The sequence below is a fragment of the Hydractinia symbiolongicarpus genome, chromosome 13 (genome assembly GCF_029227915.1).
Source record: "Hydractinia symbiolongicarpus strain clone_291-10 chromosome 13, HSymV2.1, whole genome shotgun sequence".
Classification (NCBI taxonomy): Eukaryota; Metazoa; Cnidaria; class Hydrozoa; order Anthoathecata; family Hydractiniidae; genus Hydractinia; species Hydractinia symbiolongicarpus.
The window spans coordinates 8,908,569-8,928,705 of record NC_079887.1 but is presented as its reverse complement, the minus strand read 5'-3'; the positions used below and the strand labels follow the sequence as shown (position 1 = coordinate 8,928,705).

General features: G+C 34.5%; 1 protein-coding gene across 1 annotated transcript in view; it reads left to right on the top strand.

Moving 5' to 3' along the window:
• LOC130623050 (acyl-CoA dehydrogenase family member 11-like) overlaps window positions 1-20,137 on the top strand; it is a 67,764-nt gene that overhangs the window by 8,649 nt on the left and 38,978 nt on the right. Inside the window, exon 16 of the mRNA XM_057438554.1 lies at window positions 48-20,137. This exon is cut by the window's right edge and continues 38,978 nt beyond it. Within this exon, the coding sequence (XP_057294537.1) occupies window positions 48-156 (109 nt within the window). The 3' untranslated portion in view covers window positions 157-20,137. The remainder of the gene's footprint in view (window positions 1-47) is intronic.

Below are 20,137 nucleotides of genomic sequence, written 5' to 3'. Positions count from 1 at the left end.
ATATAAAGAATAGTTGTAACAATTGTGTCTTAAATTTATTTTTTTAGGTGGGCAGTTTGTCAAGATTTAATACCAGTAGTCACAAATGACAGGAAGTCTTTATACAGTACTCATTCGCATAGATTTGATAACCTTATAACATATGGCGATTTGTGATAATTGTTGTAAGTGGAAGTTTATTATGTTGAATCCATTGTGATGCCAAATAGTTTATGCTCTTGTACAAAAAGTTGTCCAATTCACATCAGGTGCTTTGACTGAACTAATATAGACAATGTTTTATGCCATCTATCATAATATTAACTGGTTCTGTGTGACCTAAAAACTAGTTAAAAATTAGCAGTAGATTGAAAAATTAGTACTGTATTGATGCATATAATTTTGACCAACACCAGCACTTTTGCAACTTCTATTGCACTTAAGATTACCAAGACAACTTTATTTTGTCACAGAAATCTTTCTGAGAAATTTTGTCACATGACTTATCTGTACCCAATTTTTTTGGATTTAACCCAACAATTGAGAAAAATTGGATTTTTGGGCAATTTTGTACCTTTCATTCTTACTATCCAAAAACCAGAAAATATGTTAAATAACTTTTATTTAGAATGTAAAAATTCGCTCTAGAACTTAAGTAATTGAATTTTAAGCACATACAGGTATGTTAGACAAATTTCAAGCTTTTGATGCCGTCACAGAAAAGGTGCTGACATAAGCAAGAATTTATTGCTGTTATTTTGTTTCTTTCATGACATACCATAAGTGTGCCAAGTTTGATACAATTTGGACAAGCCTTTTAAGAGTTATGGGTTATGAAAGGGTCGACGTCTGTGTAGCAAAAGCAACCGTAAAATTATACTCATGAGATTAATTTCCAAAGACACTTTGCAAACTTTTAGAATAAAAGTAACCATGCTGTAGTACTCCTCCACCAGCTCCATTACCAATCATAAATGTCAAGGAAGTGGAGAAAGTTTTCCCCCTGAGAGTGCCTGCATTATCATTCCTTTCAACTGCACCAAAGTCACCACTGCCAACAAATGTGTGTTTTAAAGTTTTACTAATTCGGATAATTTGGATAATTATCTTTTCAAATTCTTTTCTTGTGGTATAAGATTGCATTGCATTCATGTTTTTACACGTTCAATAATGCAACATGTTCCAGACGAGCAAGCTTTTCAGTTTTTGCTGTTTCATCCTCTTTTCCTTTTTTTAAGGCTACTTTTTTCTTTTACTCCTTTCCCTTTCCTTCTCTTTGTCTAACCCATTACCTGTGTAAGTAAAATATAGAATGAATTTAAGCACTAAAATAGCAATATAAAAATGACAGCAGAATGCAAATGCCTAAAAAAACTTAAAATTGTACAAGAAAAATTGGCAACTTGCCAAATCAAAATTAGTTTGCAAGGCAAATACCACCCTATTCTGGGCACTGGAATGGAATTATATATAAACATTTACACGCATATCACTATCGGTTTCTTGCAGATTGCGGTCCATAAATATGTAGTCAAGGTCAGCCATTAGCCAAGAATGGAATCAGAATATCTTAACATTGTTAGCAGCAATCCACAGCAGCAATAAAAAAGTAAATTTAAACAATTAGGGTGGTATATAACCCTCTAACACAAGACTTTTTTTAAATAATTAAATTTTATCTGTTCCAGCCCTTTCATGGGCCTTACACACATTGTTATAACTAATAAAACACATTTTTGTCAAAAAAATATTTTCATGTCATTAATTATGCAAACAATAATCAGTTTTTTGGCCCAAAAACCATACTTCCTTCTAACAAAGATATCTAAACTATGAAATATCCAAATAGTGATAAAATTAGACAGCGTGCCAACAATATGTTGGCAAATGTTCTGAACCTCTTAAATTATAAAAAAATTTGACAATCACTCATAATTGGCGGCAAAATGTTTAGTTATTTTCTGTAATCTTTGAAACCAATAACCTACCTATAATTTACTAGGTGAAACATGCTTATAACACTTATATTTTAATTTTAGCACATTTGAAATATTTTGACGAAACCTATGCTAAAAATTTTGTGCAATTAGAAAATTTGAAAACACGTAAAAATCAAAACTAAGAAAATCAAAGTTAAAAACTTTATACAAATATAATAACACATAAATACTTTAAAAAGCTCCACTGGAATAAGTTTTTCCTTCTTTTTCAGTATTTTTGTCAGCAAAACCTTTTCTAATAGCTCTTAATGAATTTCTTCTATGTTTGACATGTTCGCTTGACTTTCGAGCCATTGAGCCAGAACTTCCGGTATGATTGATCGGTCAATCGTGGGTATCTCTCCACATGTATGTCCAAATGTAATCTGGTGTATCATTTTTCCTATCCCAATTACTGTAACTTTTACAGTTCTTACTCAGGACTTCAAAGTCAGTGCATATTCCAGACTAAATTGCAGTTACAACACCATTGTGCAATGCATAGCCGCGTCGTTGCCAAGATCTATCGAAACTGACCACTGCGTCCACACCAGTATTATTATTGTATTCTTCCTGAAGTGCATTCTGTCTGATTTCTTCGGTTGCCTTGTTCATTGACTCCCTGGCAGACTGAACATAGTCTCGAATGATGAGGGGGGCATAGGTTTGTGCATATTCATCATAGCACAGAATTTTTGTTGAGTGTTACCTTTTTCTGCAAAATTAAGCCTTTTTTGAAAGGTTTTTTTCCACACAATCTTCGTTTCTATTACTATGCTACTTTCTCTTTACTTTTTTGATTTTAAATAACACTTTTGTGATCCCATTAATACTAATATTAAGCACAAGGAATAACTTGAGTGAGCAGTAATAAATTTAACCAACCCACCCAAAGGCCCATCCAAGTTGGAAAAGTTTTGGTGGTTTTAAGTGATAGTTTTTTAACTGGTAGACAAATCATTCAACATATGGAGGAACATTCTGCCTGGCTTTACTTCTTTGGCAGTGAAAGATAGTGAGCCAATCAAGGAAAGCAATTCCCATTTAGTGCTCTTTTTCCTTCCAGACCAAGCTAATAAAGATTCATGAAACTCTCTGTACTTTTCCACTGAGAGTCAACCTCAATGCTCACATAGGTTAAAGTTTGTGAGGGTCCTGTGGTTTTGTGCTCCGCAATACGGACACCTAATTCAGTGCAGATCGATTGAATGGATTCCATGTAACTATTAATTTCTGCTGCAGACCTCCCACAAATGAAGAAATTGTCTAAGTAATGAACCACAAATGGAATAGCTATAACAGTGAGGAAGATTCAACATAACAAATCTTCAAAACAGTAAACAAAAAGGGCGATGAGCGGCTGCCAAATGGAAAACGAGTGTCCGCAAAATAATTACCCTGCCAACAGTAGACTAATAAACCCCTTTGAAAAAAAGTTCTCCCAATTTTCTTTCAATTTGAATTATTTATAAATAAAACATGCACCACCATACCGTATGATTAATTTTTGAAATTTCGTGAAAGATGTAGCGATCGAGTGCAGGTTTGTGCAGACGGTAACATGAAGTCTTCTCGATCTTCGCTATTGAAATCTACATAAATTAATTCTACAGAATAAATGTCTTCTCCTGTGACAAAGCTTAAAAATGTCCCCACACCTTTCGATGGTAGCGTAAGCAAAAACACTTTCAAAAAGTCAAACACGGTTTCCTCTGCAGTATGCACATAAGAATGATCCTAAAACAAAACTAGAGTCCTTTAGGCCTTTAGGTCAGCGCGACTGAGAACTTTAAATGTGTGAGTGAGAATTGTTTATCCACGAAAGTAAAAAAGAAAATTTTCTTCCGCTTCAAGATAGTAAAATTTACCCACTTTCCTCTGAATAACGATATTAGTTCAAATATTGTCTCACTTCTTATGCTTGGTTTCCACTGCGAGATAGCGTGAGATCATTGGCATATTACTGGGCACGGAGAAAGGAAGTACTATTTCTCGAAAGTTCAAATAAATAGGAATCTGACTTTTCAATTTGAATATTCCCGTTTTCAGTTGCAATTGAATTGGGCAGTTCGTCTAAAGCAAGATATTGACTGGTGTAACCTAAAGGCTGGCGTAAAGATCATTCCCTAGTGTCAAAATTCGATCAAGATCCCATTCAGTCCAGTAACGCACAGACGCAATAGAAGGGTAACAGATGGCCCACAAAGCATTGCACACGCATTGGCTACCCGCTGATTCTCCAAATCTAGAATGACCTTGATGAAATGAGCCCATTACTATTTTATCTGGGTTGACAGGCCCAGGGTTGGACTAAACGTCACTAGCCATTAGAAAAGCCAAAGTAATATTTACACAAAAATTGAACAGAATGGAGCTGGCCTTAATAAGAGCGAGAAAATTTCTTCAGAAACAGTAGATCTGAACTGAGCTGAGTGGTTGAACCAAAAGTTCCAATAGCAATGCGATATGTAAAAATACAACAAAGTAGAACAGTAAAATTAGATAGCTATATATATATTTTATATATATTATTTTTTATTGTAAAAAAAATCTATTCTATAAGTTATATATATGTAAAATTATATTGTAAGATCAAGGTAGTGTCCAAGTCTGACAAGAGATTAAATAGTAACAAAGTAAACATGTGTAAACAAGTAACCAAGTAAATCGTTGTTCTTTCGCTTGACCTATAAGAAAAGAAGAAAAAAAATTACACAATATTTTTTAAGCAAAGTGAAGAAACTTTTGCAAGAAGGAAAATTTGCGAAAATTAGGGACCATCAAACGCTCCATTTTCCATTTTACAATCCAAATTAATGCCCCATAAAGTAAATTATGAGGATAATGCTACTAAATATATCAAGACCGTATTAAAGAGAAAAAATAGTTATATTGAAGAAGAACTACTTTGTTCATCACTAACATACTGCCAAGCGGCTCCCAGTTCTGGGGACCGCGGATCGAATCCCGCTCACTGCTTGGCAGTATGTTAGTGATGAACAAAGTAGTTCTTCTTCAATATGACTTACATGCATTTTACATTGCATTATGAGCGAAGCAGATTTTCACCAAGAACTTCATTATTTTAAATATGACAGACGAAAAGTCTGATGGCTGATAATGTATTTTTACCGATAAATTCTACGGTCCAGTACCAAAATTTTAAATCGGCTATGAAAAACTGTGTTTTTGAAATATCCACCATCTTTGAAAATTGGGACAAAAACTCAAAATTGGCAAATAATATTTAAAATCTTAAAAATGGAATTATTTTCGCCAAAGGCCAAAATTTTGACAGAAATTAATTTTTGTGAATCGGTCACTTTTAGATTCTAAAGTTGCAAAATCCGCCACAATTTATTCCTGCTGTAATTGCAGGAAACAATATATATATATATATATATATTGTCCAACCCATGCTAGCATGGAAAACGGACGTTAAGCCGAGAATGATGATGATGATGTGCAATATTATGCAATTTTTACATCTATGGCAACAGGGGCACGAAGGCATGGAGAATTAGTGTCTACTGAATCAAAATGTATTCATTCAAGATGACAGAGAGAGTTGTGTGCACTAGTACGAGCTTTAAAAGCAGTTTCACAAACAAAATAAATAATCACAAATGCATAAAACATGCTACACAAATATCAGGGTGCGAAATTGGCCAGACGACTTCGATTTTAACTGTAAAATACGATCGTTTTATCGAATGTATCTCTCCTGTCTCTGGACCCAAAGCGATATTTTTTTCTGCCATGGATATTAACGTCGAAAAGATCAACCCCCATCCTCCTAACCTCGAATCGATACAGGAGAGATATATTTGATAAAACGATCGTATTTTACAGTGCCTGGATCTTGTCTATTTACGAGCGGAAGAGAGGGGAACCTTCCATGTAGCATCAAACAAACTACATTTGGTCAGAATGTACTTCCGTCATCATGATGGCAGAGCGTGCTGGTGGAGGTGGGGGTTTTCAAAGTAACGTTGAATCAACGCTTAGTTTGGCAATGTGAGCATATGAATGCCTACCCTAAACGAAGATGGCAAATTTTTTTGCCCGCCCATCACATTTTCATATGCAAAAATGACACGAACCGAACATTTTATTGATGTCGGCTTTAGCAGTTAGTAGGTCATTAACTAGCTATATTTCAGTTAGTATATAGCTAGCTAGCTTATTATATGCAGTGCGACTGGCAAAAATTAGAAACCTGTTGAGGTTTTTGGATACTTAAATGCATTAACGGTAGCTACCTAATAGCTAGCTAGCTATAAAACAATAAATAGATAAGTAGAATAACTTGTCTTGAAAATGGTCAACGAACAACAAAACCAGTTAGATCTTCAGTGTACTACCAGTCGGACAGCCAAAACCGGAAATATATTTTGTTTTATATATATTTTAGCTGTATTTCAGATCTGATCAAATCAGTTTCTTTCTTTTAAAATGTCGTTTGGTTCTTGAAACTTATGATTCCTGCATCCTGATTGGCTGATGAGTGGAAAACGGCCTTTGGATTAAGTAGGTGGTAATAAGGTGGTCGGGAAGCTGACTAGGGACGGACAGAATAACACACGAACACAAAAAGGCAAACTGAAATGAAAGATCAGCTACCTGACGGCGCTGACGAAATATGGGGTACAAAATTTATTAAACCTTTTGAAAGAGTCCATGAACAGGAGAAAACAAATTAAATGCATTAGTAAATCAATTATTTGATATAAGAATAAATTTGAAGGATATATCATATCTATTTTGTAATAACATTGAACAGACAGTGAATCTTTCCCCTTCGTAAGACATGGCTTAGGTAATGCGTCTGGCAAACGATATAACTTGTAGGATACTATTGAAACCTTTGACTCTGCCTTGCTTTTGCTTGTTTCTTTTTTCTTTGTGCCTGAAAAAAATAACTCTTATCAACTACATTTCCATTTAGACAAGTTTTCTTTTCCTTTTTATTGGTAGAGAAGGTTAATTTTTTATAAAAATTTGTATATTAAAAGTACAGAGTACACTAAAAGTTTTAGCTAGATTTTTGAGACACACTAATATCAAAATAAAAGAAACAAATTAGATAATAAACACAACTTGCAGTTGGAATTGTATGTAGCGATACAACTGTTTCTGTCACACGCAGACTTTATTGGTATTTTTATCTGTTGTAATACCGTTTAGATATAGTAATAAATACTTCTCAGTAATCATTGTGATATCTTTTTATCTATCAATAAAACAACCAACTCTTGGAGATAGGTAGTTTTTAAGTCGAACCTAGATGGCATTGCTAAAACACAAAAGCTTATCTAACTTCTTCAGATTTAAAGACATGTTGCCCAAAGAATTAAAGTCAGGCGTCATTTACAAATTTAAATAAGTGGCTGCAACGCCACTTATTTAAGTGAGACGTCGCGTCATCTTAAGGTTCGGGCAAGCGAGCACCTCGGAGTGTCTCCCTTAACAGGTAAGAAATCAACCTCATCTAATTGCACGGCAATTAAAGATCATCTTAAAGCCTGTCACACCACATCTCTTGACGATTTTAGTATACTCTCTAGGGGTAACAACCGGTATTTGCTAGAGATTAAAGAGAGTTTGTTCATAATGCGGGATAGTCCCCAGTTGAATAACAACATTAGATCCGCTCCATTGTATTTATACAATTAGTATTTAATCTGTAACTATGGTTGCTGTTAAACTTGTATATATTTAGGAGAACATTGTACGTTTTTGATTGCTTGAAAATGGGTGTGTGAACATCCGAAACGTCGCAAATAATGTAGTTTTTTTGTTGTCAAAGCAAATAGGCTTAAAATATTTCCTTACATCATTCACACTTGTTGCCACTATCTTTAAATATTCGAATACAACATCGTCATTAACGCTATCCTTCAATGCTTCTTTCAGTTGGTAGGTTCGCATTTTTGTTTTACAGGTGCCCAGCATGGATATTATAATATTATTCCCAGGTTGCGCTTTCAACTTTGCGAAAACTATATGCCAATTAAAAATTAAAGTACATTTTTACAAGATAAGAACTAATCTATAGACTTACTGTCATTTGTACTAGCATTGACTTAACGCTAATTTCGTTTGCTAATTACTCGTTAAATCTTGCTAGGTAACCTCTGAACAACCTACGGTTACCCAATTGTTACCCAATCATTACTCGTTGGTTACTCGTTGCTCCAAAACTTCTACAGCTTCAACACGTTTTGACATGGAACCAGTTGTTTTGTCGATAACTCTCGAAGGATAATTCAAAAGTTTTCTCTTTACACAACGACAGAATTGCGCATATGTTTCTTTCTCCAGTCTTCTTTCCAAGGCATCTTTTTTAAGCTGGATATTAGCCAAATGAAAGACGATTTCAATGGGGATAAGGTCGGGTGAACGAGCTGGAATCTTAAGAAGTCTGCACCCTGTGTTGTTGACATTATAAAAACCGTCGCTGAGGTTTTTAATCCATACACAGGGTTTCTTAAAATGGTTTTATTCTTAATGTGGAGAGAATTTAAATCTTAATTTATAATTAGGAACACAATGGGAACATTCTTTCGATTGATTGAATGAAACTGTTGGAAGTGACATGGAGGGGAACTTGTTTTAGCACATTTACGGCAGAAAATGTCATTCAAGGTATCTAAGTAATAGTTAATTGAAATATTTTTAATTCTTTGAAGCAAAATATCACCAAGCAATAGATTTGCAAAAACTGGATGTGAGACATTATTCGTCCCAAGTTTTATGACATACAACTCAACACAAGGGAAGTTATAGGAGTAGATGATTTTTGCCCTATCCCCTCCACCACCACTATACTCGCCACCTACACCCGGAATGGTGATTTCTGTGTATTTTTTATCAGTGCCCTTTTTGTTTTGTTTAAAGGGGCGCATAGTAAAAATAACATTATACTAGGACCCTTTATTTAAAAATGTTTCATTCTGTAAAAACTTAACTGTTCGCCTGCAGGATAATCACCAAAATAAGTTAGCAAATTTTGGACGTTTTTTGTATAAAAAATCCTTGTGCCATGTTGCTGCTTTCCATGACTGTCGATCATTGCGACATTTCCATCTTCGAAAACGACTAAGCAAACAGCCAAGTTTCGAACAATGACGACATGAGGTAAAGAATTGTTGCTTTCGGAAAATAAGCTTCCAAGATAAGCCTCAAATTTATCAAAACCAACTCCTTGTGTGAAGATTGCGTATTCCTTCATATCAATTTCCATATTGACATCCTCGGGGAAAGTAGAAATTGTCTCGAGAATATGAGGGAGCCCACGCATGAATGAACTATTGTACAGGTAATTTCCGATTTCCATGCACCCACAAATAAAAGGCAGGAATATTTCAACGTAGGGTTGTTCTGAAAAATATTGGCATGGCAGATCCATTTATTATAATATAGATATGTACCCAACCGTTGTTTGACCCTTGTTCCTTTTCGGACCGGCAAGGTTTCCCCAGAGTCAGCAAAACTTTAAATGCTAGGTATCTTCTTTTCTAAACCAAAACCAATTTATTAAAATACATTGAAAATGAAAACATGCTCTAGTTATTTAACGTTGAATGAACATTTAAAATTGATGCTTAGTACCTCCCCCTTAAAGCAGCTTTCTCACAATGGCATCTCGAAACTCAATGACTTCTTTTTTGTTGAACTCAACTGGGATTTGCTGATTGCGCATAATCCACTCAGCCAACTAGATACAGCGAAATTTTAACTTTTTTTATTTTCGGAACTTACATAACATCCTTTAAAATTATCACAGTAACTTTATTTACCTTTGCGCAAAATATCCCACAAGATACACTGTCTTGTTATTTCGCGTGGGGAATCATTTGTAGAGGCCATAGTTTTTGTGAAAAAGATGATGTAACTTTTTGTAAACAAGAAATAAAAATTCTCTCAATAATAGTTAGCACCAAAAAAATTATCTTTTTTATTTAAAGTAAAGTATTCCTAATAATTTTTTTTAAAGTACCTTTAAGTACATATTTTCTTATCAGATAGGTGCTAAGATAATAAACGAAACCATGAGTTGGAAATTAGGAAATATATTTAAACTAATTGAAATAATTGATGGACTATCATACCGCCTATTACACTTACTTCCATTTATTTAGCACGCCATTCAACGCATCAACTTCTTCACCCATAGGATTAAGATAGCAAATCATAACTCATTTTCTCTTTGGGGAAAACCACTATTTGTGTCCAATGATAATTATTAATGTTACACGATATCAACATATCGAGCACCATCATTTCTTCCTGAAAGAATTAGCGTGAAAAAATTTAAAAGTTATTTAAGGCACCTTGCTAATATGATCGTTAGTATATTACACAATAAATTTATACATATGATATCTCGCGTGGCCTCTGGTAGATACGTTTCATCTGTGATCAATTCTGTGGGCGAACTAACTTTAATGTTTTTCTGAAACTAATTTTAAATCTCTGCATTATTATCCAATTAAATAAAGCAAATAGGCTTAAAATATTTCCTAACATCATTCACACTTGTTGCCACTATCTTTAAATATTCGAATACAACATCGTCACCAACGCTATCCTACAATGCTTCTTTCAGTTGGTAGGTTCGCATTTTTTGTTTTACAGGTGCCCAGCATGGATAGTATAATATTATTCCCAGGTTGCGCTTTCAACTTTGCGAAAACTATATGCCAATTAAAAATTGAAGTACATTTTTACAAGATAAGAACTAATCTATAGACTTACTGTCATTTGTACTAGCATTGACTTAACGCTAATTTCGTTTGCTAATTCTCGTTAAATCTTGCTAGGTAACCTCTGAACAACCTAGGGTTACCCAATTGTTACCCAATGATTACTCGTTGGTTACTCGTTGCTCCAAAACTTCCATAGCTTTACAAGGTCTTTCACACGTCCTTTACCTTTATGACCTTGTCAAAACGTTTCGACATGGAACCAATTGTTTTGTCCATAATTCTTGAAGGAAAATTCGAAAGTTTTCTCTTTACACGACGACAGAATTGCGCATATGTTTCTTTCTCCAGTCTTCTTTCCAAGGCATCTTTTTTAAGCTGGATATTAGCCAAATGAAAGACGATTTCAATGGGGATAAGGTCGGGTGAACGAGCTGGAATCTTAAGAAGTCTGCACCCTGTGTTGTTGACATTATAAAAACCGTCGCTGAGGTTTTTAATCCATACACAGGGTTTCTTAAAATGGTTTTATTCTTAATGTGGAGAGAATTTAAATCTTAATTTATAATTAGGAACACAATGGGAACATTCTTTCGATTGATTGAATGAAACTGTTGGAAGTGACATGGAGGGGAACTTGTTTTAGCACATTTACGCCAGAAAATGTCATTCAAGGTATCTAAGTAATAGTTAATTGAAATATTTTTAATTCTTTGAAGCAAAATATCACCAAGCAATAGATTTGCAAAAACTGGATGTGAGACATTATTCGTCTCAAGTTTTATGACATACAACTCAACACAAGGGAAGTTATAGGAGTAGATGATTTTTGCCCTATCCCCTCCACCACCACTATACTCGCCCCCTACACCCAGATTGGTGATTTCTGTGTATTTTTTATCAGTGCCCTTTTTGTTTTGTTTAAAGGGGCGCATAGTAAAAATAACATTATGCTAGGACCCTTTATTTAAAAATGTTTCATTCTGTAAAAACTTAACTGTTCGCCTGCAGGATAATCACCAAAATAAGTTAGCAAATTTTGGACGTTTTTTGTATAAAAAATCCTTGTGCCATGTTGCTGCTTTCCATGACTGTCGATCATTGCGACATTTCCATCTTCGAAAACGACTAAGCAAACAGCCATGTTTCGAACAATGACGACATGAGGTAAAGAATTGTTGCTTTCGGAAAATAAGCTTCCAAGATAAGCCTCAAATTTATCAAAACCAACTCCTTGTGTGAAGATTGCGTATTCCTTCATATCAATTTCCATATTGACATCCTCGGGGAAAGTAGAAATTGCCTCGAGAATATGAGGGAGCCCACACATAAATGAACTATTGTACAGGTAATTTCCGATTTCCATGCACCCACAAATAAAAGGCAGGAATATTTCAACGTAGGGTTGTTCTGAAAAATATTGGCATGGCAGATCCATTTATTATAATATAGATATGTACCCAACCGTTGTTTGACCCTTGTTCCTTTTCGGACCGGCAAGGTTTCCCCAGAGTCAGCAAAACTTTAAATGCTAGGTATCTTCTTTTCTAAACCAAAACCAATTTATTAAAATACATTGAAAATGAAAACATGCTCTAGTTATTTAACGTTGAATGAACATTTAAAATTGATGCTTAGTACCTCCCCCTTAAAGCAGCTTTCTCACAATGGCATCTCGAAACTCAATGACTTCTTTTTTGTTGAACTCAACTGGGATTTGCTGATTGCGCATAATCCACTCAGCCAACTAGATACAGCGAAATTTTAACTTTTTTTATTTTCGGAACTTACATAACATCCTTTAAAATTATCACAGTAACTTTATTTACCTTTGCGCAAAATATCCCACAAGATACACTGTCTTGTTATTTCGCGTGGGGAATCATTTGTAGAGGCCATAGTTTTTGTGAAAAAGATGATGTAACTTTTTGTAAACAAGAAATAAAAATTCTCTCAATAATAGTTAGCACCAAAAAAATTATCTTTTTTATTTAAAGTAAAGTATTCCTAATAATTTTTTTTAAAGTACCTTTAAGTACATATTTTCTTATCAGATAGGTGCTAAGATAATAAACGAAACCATGAGTTGGAAATTAGGAAATATATTTAAACTAATTGAAATAATTGATGGACTATCATACCGCCTATTACACTTACTTCCATTTATTTAGCACGCCATTCAACGCATCAACTTCTTCACCCATAGGATTAAGATAGCAAATCATAACTCATTTTCTCTTTGGGGAAAACCACTATTTGTGTCCAATGATAATTATTAATGTTACACGATATCAACATATCGAGCACCATCATTTCTTCCTGAAAGAATTAGCGTGAAAAAATTTAAAAGTTATTTAAGGCACCTTGCTAATATGATCGTTAGTATATTACACAATAAATTTATACATATGATATCTCGCGTGGCCTCTGGTAGATACGTTTCATCTGTGATCAATTCTGTGGGCGAACTAACTTCAATGTTTTTCTGAAACTAATTTTAAATCTCTGCATTATTATCCAATTAAATAAAGCAAATAGGCTTAAAATATTTCCTAACATCATTCACACTTGTTGCCACTATCTTTAAATATTCGAATACAACATCGTCACCAACGCTATCCTACAATGCTTCTTTCAGTTGGTAGGTTCGCATTTTTTGTTTTACAGGTGCCCAGCATGGATAGTATAATATTATTCCCAGGTTGCGCTTTCAACTTTGCGAAAACTATATGCCAATTAAAAATTGAAGTACATTTTTACAAGATAAGAACTAATCTATAGACTTACTGTCATTTGTACTAGCATTGACTTAACGCTAATTTCGTTTGCTAATTCTCGTTAAATCTTGCTAGGTAACCTCTGAACAACCTAGGGTTACCCAATTGTTACCCAATGATTACTCGTTGGTTACTCGTTGCTCCAAAACTTCTACAGCTTCAACACGTTTTGACATGGAACCAGTTGTTTTGTCGATAACTCTCGAAGGATAATTCAAAAGTTTTCTCTTTACACAACGACAGAATTGCGCATATGTTTCTTTCTCCAGTCTTCTTTCCAAGGCATCTTTTTTAAGCTGGATATTAGCCAAATGAAAGACGATTTCAATGGGGATAAGGTCGGGTGAACGAGCTGGAATCTTAAGAAGTCTGCACCCTGTGTTGTTGACATTATAAAAACCGTCGCTGAGGTTTTTAATCCATACACAGGGTTTCTTAAAATGGTTTTATTCTTAATGTGGAGAGAATTTAAATCTTAATTTATAATTAGGAACACAATGGGAACACTCTTTCGATTGATTGAATGAAACTGTTGGAAGTGACATGGAGGGGAACTTGTTTTAGCACATTTACGCCAGAAAATGTCATTCAAGGTATCTAAGTAATAGTTAATTGAAATATTTTTAATTCTTTGAAGCAAAATATCACCAAGCAATAGATTTGCAAAAACTGGATGTGAGACATTATTCGTCCCAAGTTTTATGACATACAACTCAACACAAGGGAAGTTATAGGAGTAGATGATTTTTGCCCTATCCCCTCCACCACCACTATACTCGCCACCTACACCCGGAATGGTGATTTCTGTGTATTTTTTATCAGTGCCCTTTTTGTTTTGTTTAAAGGGGCGCATAGTAAAAATAACATTATACTAGGACCCTTTATTTAAAAATGTTTCATTCTGTAAAAACTTAACTGTTCGCCTGCAGGATAATCACCAAAATAAGTTAGCAAATTTTGGACGTTTTTTGTATAAAAAATCCTTGTGCCATGTTGCTGCTTTCCATGACTGTCGATCATTGCGACATTTCCATCTTCGAAAACGACTAAGCAAACAGCCAAGTTTCGAACAATGACGACATGAGGTAAAGAATTGTTGCTTTCGGAAAATAAGCTTCCAAGATAAGCCTCAAATTTATCAAAACCAACTCCTTGTGTGAAGATTGCGTATTCCTTCATATCAATTTCCATATTGACATCCTCGGGGAAAGTAGAAATTGCCTCGAGAATATGAGGGAGCCCACGCATGAATGAACTATTGTACAGGTAATTTCCGATTTCCATGCACCCACAAATAAAAGGCAGGAATATTTCAACGTAGGGTTGTTCTGAAAAATATTGGCATGGCAGATCCATTTATTATAATATAGATATGTACCCAACCGTTGTTTGACCCTTGTTCCTTTTCGGACCGGCAAGGTTTCCCCAGAGTCAGCAAAACTTTAAATGCTAGGTATCTTCTTTTCTAAACCAAAACCAATTTATTAAAATACATTGAAAATGAAAACATGCTCTAGTTATTTAACGTTGAATGAACATTTAAAATTGATGCTTAGTACCTCCCCCTTAAAGCAGCTTTCTCACAATGGCATCTCGAAACTCAATGACTTCTTTTTTGTTGAACTCAACTGGGATTTGCTGATTGCGCATAATCCACTCAGCCAACTAGATACAGCGAAATTTTAACTCTTTTTATTTTCGGAACTTACATAACATCCTTTAAAATTATCACAGTAACTTTATTTACCTTTGCGCAAAATATCCCACAAGATACACTGTCTTGTTATTTCGCGTGGGGAATCATTTGTAGAGGCCATAGTTTTTGTGAAAAAGATGATGTAACTTTTTGTAAACAAGAAATAAAAATTCTCTCAATAATAGTTAGCACCAAAAAAATTATCTTTTTTATTTAAAGTAAAGTATTCCTAATAATTTTTTTTAAAGTACCTTTAAGTACATATTTTCTTATCAGATAGGTGCTAAGATAATAAACGAAACCATGAGTTGGAAATTAGGAAATATATTTAAACTAATTGAAATAATTGATGGACTATCATACCGCCTATTACACTTACTTCCATTTATTTAGCACGCCATTCAACGCATCAACTTCTTCACCCATAGGATTAAGATAGCAAATCATAACTCATTTTCTCTTTGGGGAAAACCACTATTTGTGTCCAATGATAATTATTAATGTTACACGATATCAACATATCGAGCACCATCATTTCTTCCTGAAAGAATTAGCATGAAAAAATTTAAAAGTTATTTAAGGCACCTTGCTAATATGATCGTTAGTATATTACACAATAAATTTATACATATGATATCTCGCGTGGCCTCTGGTAGATACGTTTCATCTGTGATCAATTCTGTGGGCGAACTAACTTTAATGTTTTTCTGAAACTAATTTTAAATCTCTGCATTATTATCCAATTAAATAAAGCAAATAGGCTTAAAATATTTCCTAACATCATTCACACTTGTTGCCACTATCTTTAAATATTCGAATACAACATCGTCACCAACGCTATCCTACAATGCTTCTTTCAGTTGGTAGGTTCGCATTTTTTGTTTTACAGGTGCCCAGCATGGATAGTATAATATTATTCCCAGGTTGCGCTTTCAACTTTGCGAAAACTATATGCCAATTAAAAATTGAAGTACATTTTTACAAGATAAGAACTAATCTATAGACTTACTGTCATTTGTACTAGCATTGACTTAACGCTAATTTCGTTTGCTAATTCTCGTTAAATCTTGCTAGGTAACCTCTGAACAACCTAGGGTTACCCAATTGTTACTCGTTGGTTACTCGTTGCTCCAAAACTTCCATAGCTTTACAAGGTCTTTCACACGTCCTTTACCTTTATGACCTTGTCAAAACGTTTCGACATGGAACCAATTGTTTTGTCCATAATTCTTGAAGGAAAATTCGAAAGTTTTCTCTTTACACGACGACAGAATTGCGCATATGTTTCTTTCTCCAGTCTTCTTTCCAAGGCATCTTTTTTAAGCTGGATATTAGCCAAATGAAAGACGATTTCAATGGGGATAAGGTCGGGTGAACGAGCTGGAATCTTAAGAAGTCTGCACCCTGTGTTGTTGACATTATAAAAACCGTCGCTGAGGTTTTTAATCCATACACAGGGTTTCTTAAAATGGTTTTATTCTTAATGTGGAGAGAATTTAAATCTTAATTTATAATTAGGAACACAATGGGAACATTCTTTCGATTGATTGAATGAAACTGTTGGAAGTGACATGGAGGGGAACTTGTTTTAGCACATTTACGCCAGAAAATGTCATTCAAGGTATCTAAGTAATAGTTAATTGAAATATTTTTAATTCTTTGAAGCAAAATATCACCAAGCAATAGATTTGCAAAAACTGGATGTGAGACATTATTCGTCCCAAGTTTTATGACATACAACTCAACACAAGGGAAGTTATAGGAGTAGATGATTTTTGCCCTATCCCCTCCACCACCACTATACTCGCCACCTACACCCGGAATGGTGATTTCTGTGTATTTTTTATCAGTGCCCTTTTTGTTTTGTTTAAAGGGGCGCATAGTAAAAATAACATTATACTAGGACCCTTTATTTAAAAATGTTTCATTCTGTAAAAACTTAACTGTTCGCCTGCAGGATAATCACCAAAATAAGTTAGCAAATTTTGGACGTTTTTTGTATAAAAAATCCTTGTGCCATGTTGCTGCTTTCCATGACTGTCGATCATTGCGACATTTCCATCTTCGAAAACGACTAAGCAAACAGCCAAGTTTCGAACAATGACGACATGAGGTAAAGAATTGTTGCTTTCGGAAAATAAGCTTCCAAGATAAGCCTCAAATTTATCAAAACCAACTCCTTGTGTGAAGATTGCGTATTCCTTCATATCAATTTCCATATTGACATCCTCGGGGAAAGTAGAAATTGCCTCGAGAATATGAGGGAGCCCACGCATGAATGAACTATTGTACAGGTAATTTCCGATTTCCATGCACCCACAAATAAAAGGCAGGAATATTTCAACGTAGGGTTGTTCTGAAAAATATTGGCATGGCAGATCCATTTATTATAATATAGATATGTACCCAACCGTTGTTTGACCCTTGTTCCTTTTCGGACCGGCAAGGTTTCCCCAGAGTCAGCAAAACTTTAAATGCTAGGTATCTTCTTTTCTAAACCAAAACCAATTTATTAAAATACATTGAAAATGAAAACATGCTCTAGTTATTTAACGTTGAATGAACATTTAAAATTGATGCTTAGTACCTCCCCCTTAAAGCAGCTTTCTCACAATGGCATCTCGAAACTCAATGACTTCTTTTTTGTTGAACTCAACTGGGATTTGCTGATTGCGCATAATCCACTCAGCCAACTAGATACAGCGAAATTTTAACTTTTTTTATTTTCGGAACTTACATAACATCCTTTAAAATTATCACAGTAACTTTATTTACCTTTGCGCAAAATATCCCACAAGATACACTGTCTTGTTATTTCGCGTGGGGAATCATTTGTAGAGGCCATAGTTTTTGTGAAAAAGATGATGTAACTTTTTGTAAACAAGAAATAAAAATTCTCTCAATAATAGTTAGCACCAAAAAAATTATCTTTTTTATTTAAAGTAAAGTATTCCTAATAATTTTTTTTAAAGTACCTTTAAGTACATATTTTCTTATCAGATAGGTGCTAAGATAATAAACGAAACCATGAGTTGGAAATTAGGAAATATATTTAAACTAATTGAAATAATTGATGGACTATCATACCGCCTATTACACTTACTTCCATTTATTTAGCACGCCATTCAACGCATCAACTTCTTCACCCATAGGATTAAGATAGCAAATCATAACTCATTTTCTCTTTGGGGAAAACCACTATTTGTGTCCAATGATAATTATTAATGTTACACGATATCAACATATCGAGCACCATCATTTCTTCCTGAAAGAATTAGCGTGAAAAAATTTAAAAGTTATTTAAGGCACCTTGCTAATATGATCGTTAGTATATTACACAATAAATTTATACATATGATATCTCGCGTGGCCTCTGGTAGATACGTTTCATCTGTGATCAATTCTGTGGGCGAACTAACTTTAATGTTTTTCTGAAACTAATTTTAAATCTCTGCATTATTATCCAATTAAATAAAGCAAATAGGCTTAAAATATTTCCTAACATCATTCACACTTGTTGCCACTATCTTTAAATATTCGAATACAACATCGTCACCAACGCTATCCTACAATGCTTCTTTCAGTTGGTAGGTTCGCATTTTTTGTTTTACAGGTGCCCAGCATGGATAGTATAATATTATTCCCAGGTTGCGCTTTCAACTTTGCGAAAACTATATGCCAATTAAAAATTGAAGTACATTTTTACAAGATAAGAACTAATCTATAGACTTACTGTCATTTGTACTAGCATTGACTTAACGCTAATTTCGTTTGCTAATTCTCGTTAAATCTTGCTAGGTAACCTCTGAACAACCTAGGATTACCCAATGATTACTCGTTGGTTACTCGTTGCTCCAAAACTTCCATAGCTTTACAAGGTCTTTCACACGTCCTTTACCTTTATGACCTTGTCAAAACGTTTCGACATGGAACCAATTGTTTTGTCCATAATTCTTGAAGGAAAATTCGAAAGTTTTCTCTTTACACGACGACAGAATTGCGCATATGTTTCTTTCTCCAGTCTTCTTTCCAAGGCATCTTTTTTAAGCTGGATATTAGCCAAATGAAAGACGATTTCAATGGGGATAAGGTCGGGTGAACGAGCTGGAATCTTAAGAAGTCTGCACCCTGTGTTGTTGACATTATAAAAACCGTCGCTGAGGTTTTTAATCCATACACAGGGTTTCTTAAAATGGTTTTATTCTTAATGTGGAGAGAATTTAAATCTTAATTTATAATTAGGAACACAATGGGAACATTCTTTCGATTGATTGAATGAAACTGTTGGAAGTGACATGGAGGGGAACTTGTTTTAGCACATTTACGCCAGAAAATGTCATTCAAGGTATCTAAGTAATAGTTAATTGAAATATTTTTAATTCTTTGAAGCAAAATATCACCAAGCAATAGATTTGCAAAAACTGGATGTGAGACATTATTCGTCTCAAGTTTTATGACATACAACTCAACACAAGGGAAGTTATAGGAGTAGATGATTTTTGCCCTATCCCCTCCACCACCACTATACTCGCCCCCTACACCCGGAATGGTGATTTCTGTGTATTTTTTATCAGTGCCCTTTTTGTTTTGTTTAAAGGGGTGCATAGTAAAAATAACATTATGCTAGGACCCTTTATTTAAAAATGTTTCATTCTGTAAAAACTTAACTGTTCGCCTGCAGGATAATCACCAAAATAAGTTAGCAAATTTTGGACGTTTTTTGTATAAAAAATCCTTGTGCCATGTTGCTGCTTTCCATGACTGTCGATCATTGCGACATTTCCATCTTCGAAAACGACTAAGCAAACAGCCATGTTTCGAACAATGACGACATGAGGTAAAGAATTGTTGCTTTCGGAAAATAAGCTTCCAAGATAAGCCTCAAATTTATCAAAACCAACTCCTTGTGTGAAGATTGCGTATTCCTTCATATCAATTTCCATATTGACATCCTCGGGGAAAGTAGAAATTGCCTCGAGAATATGAGGGAGCCCACGC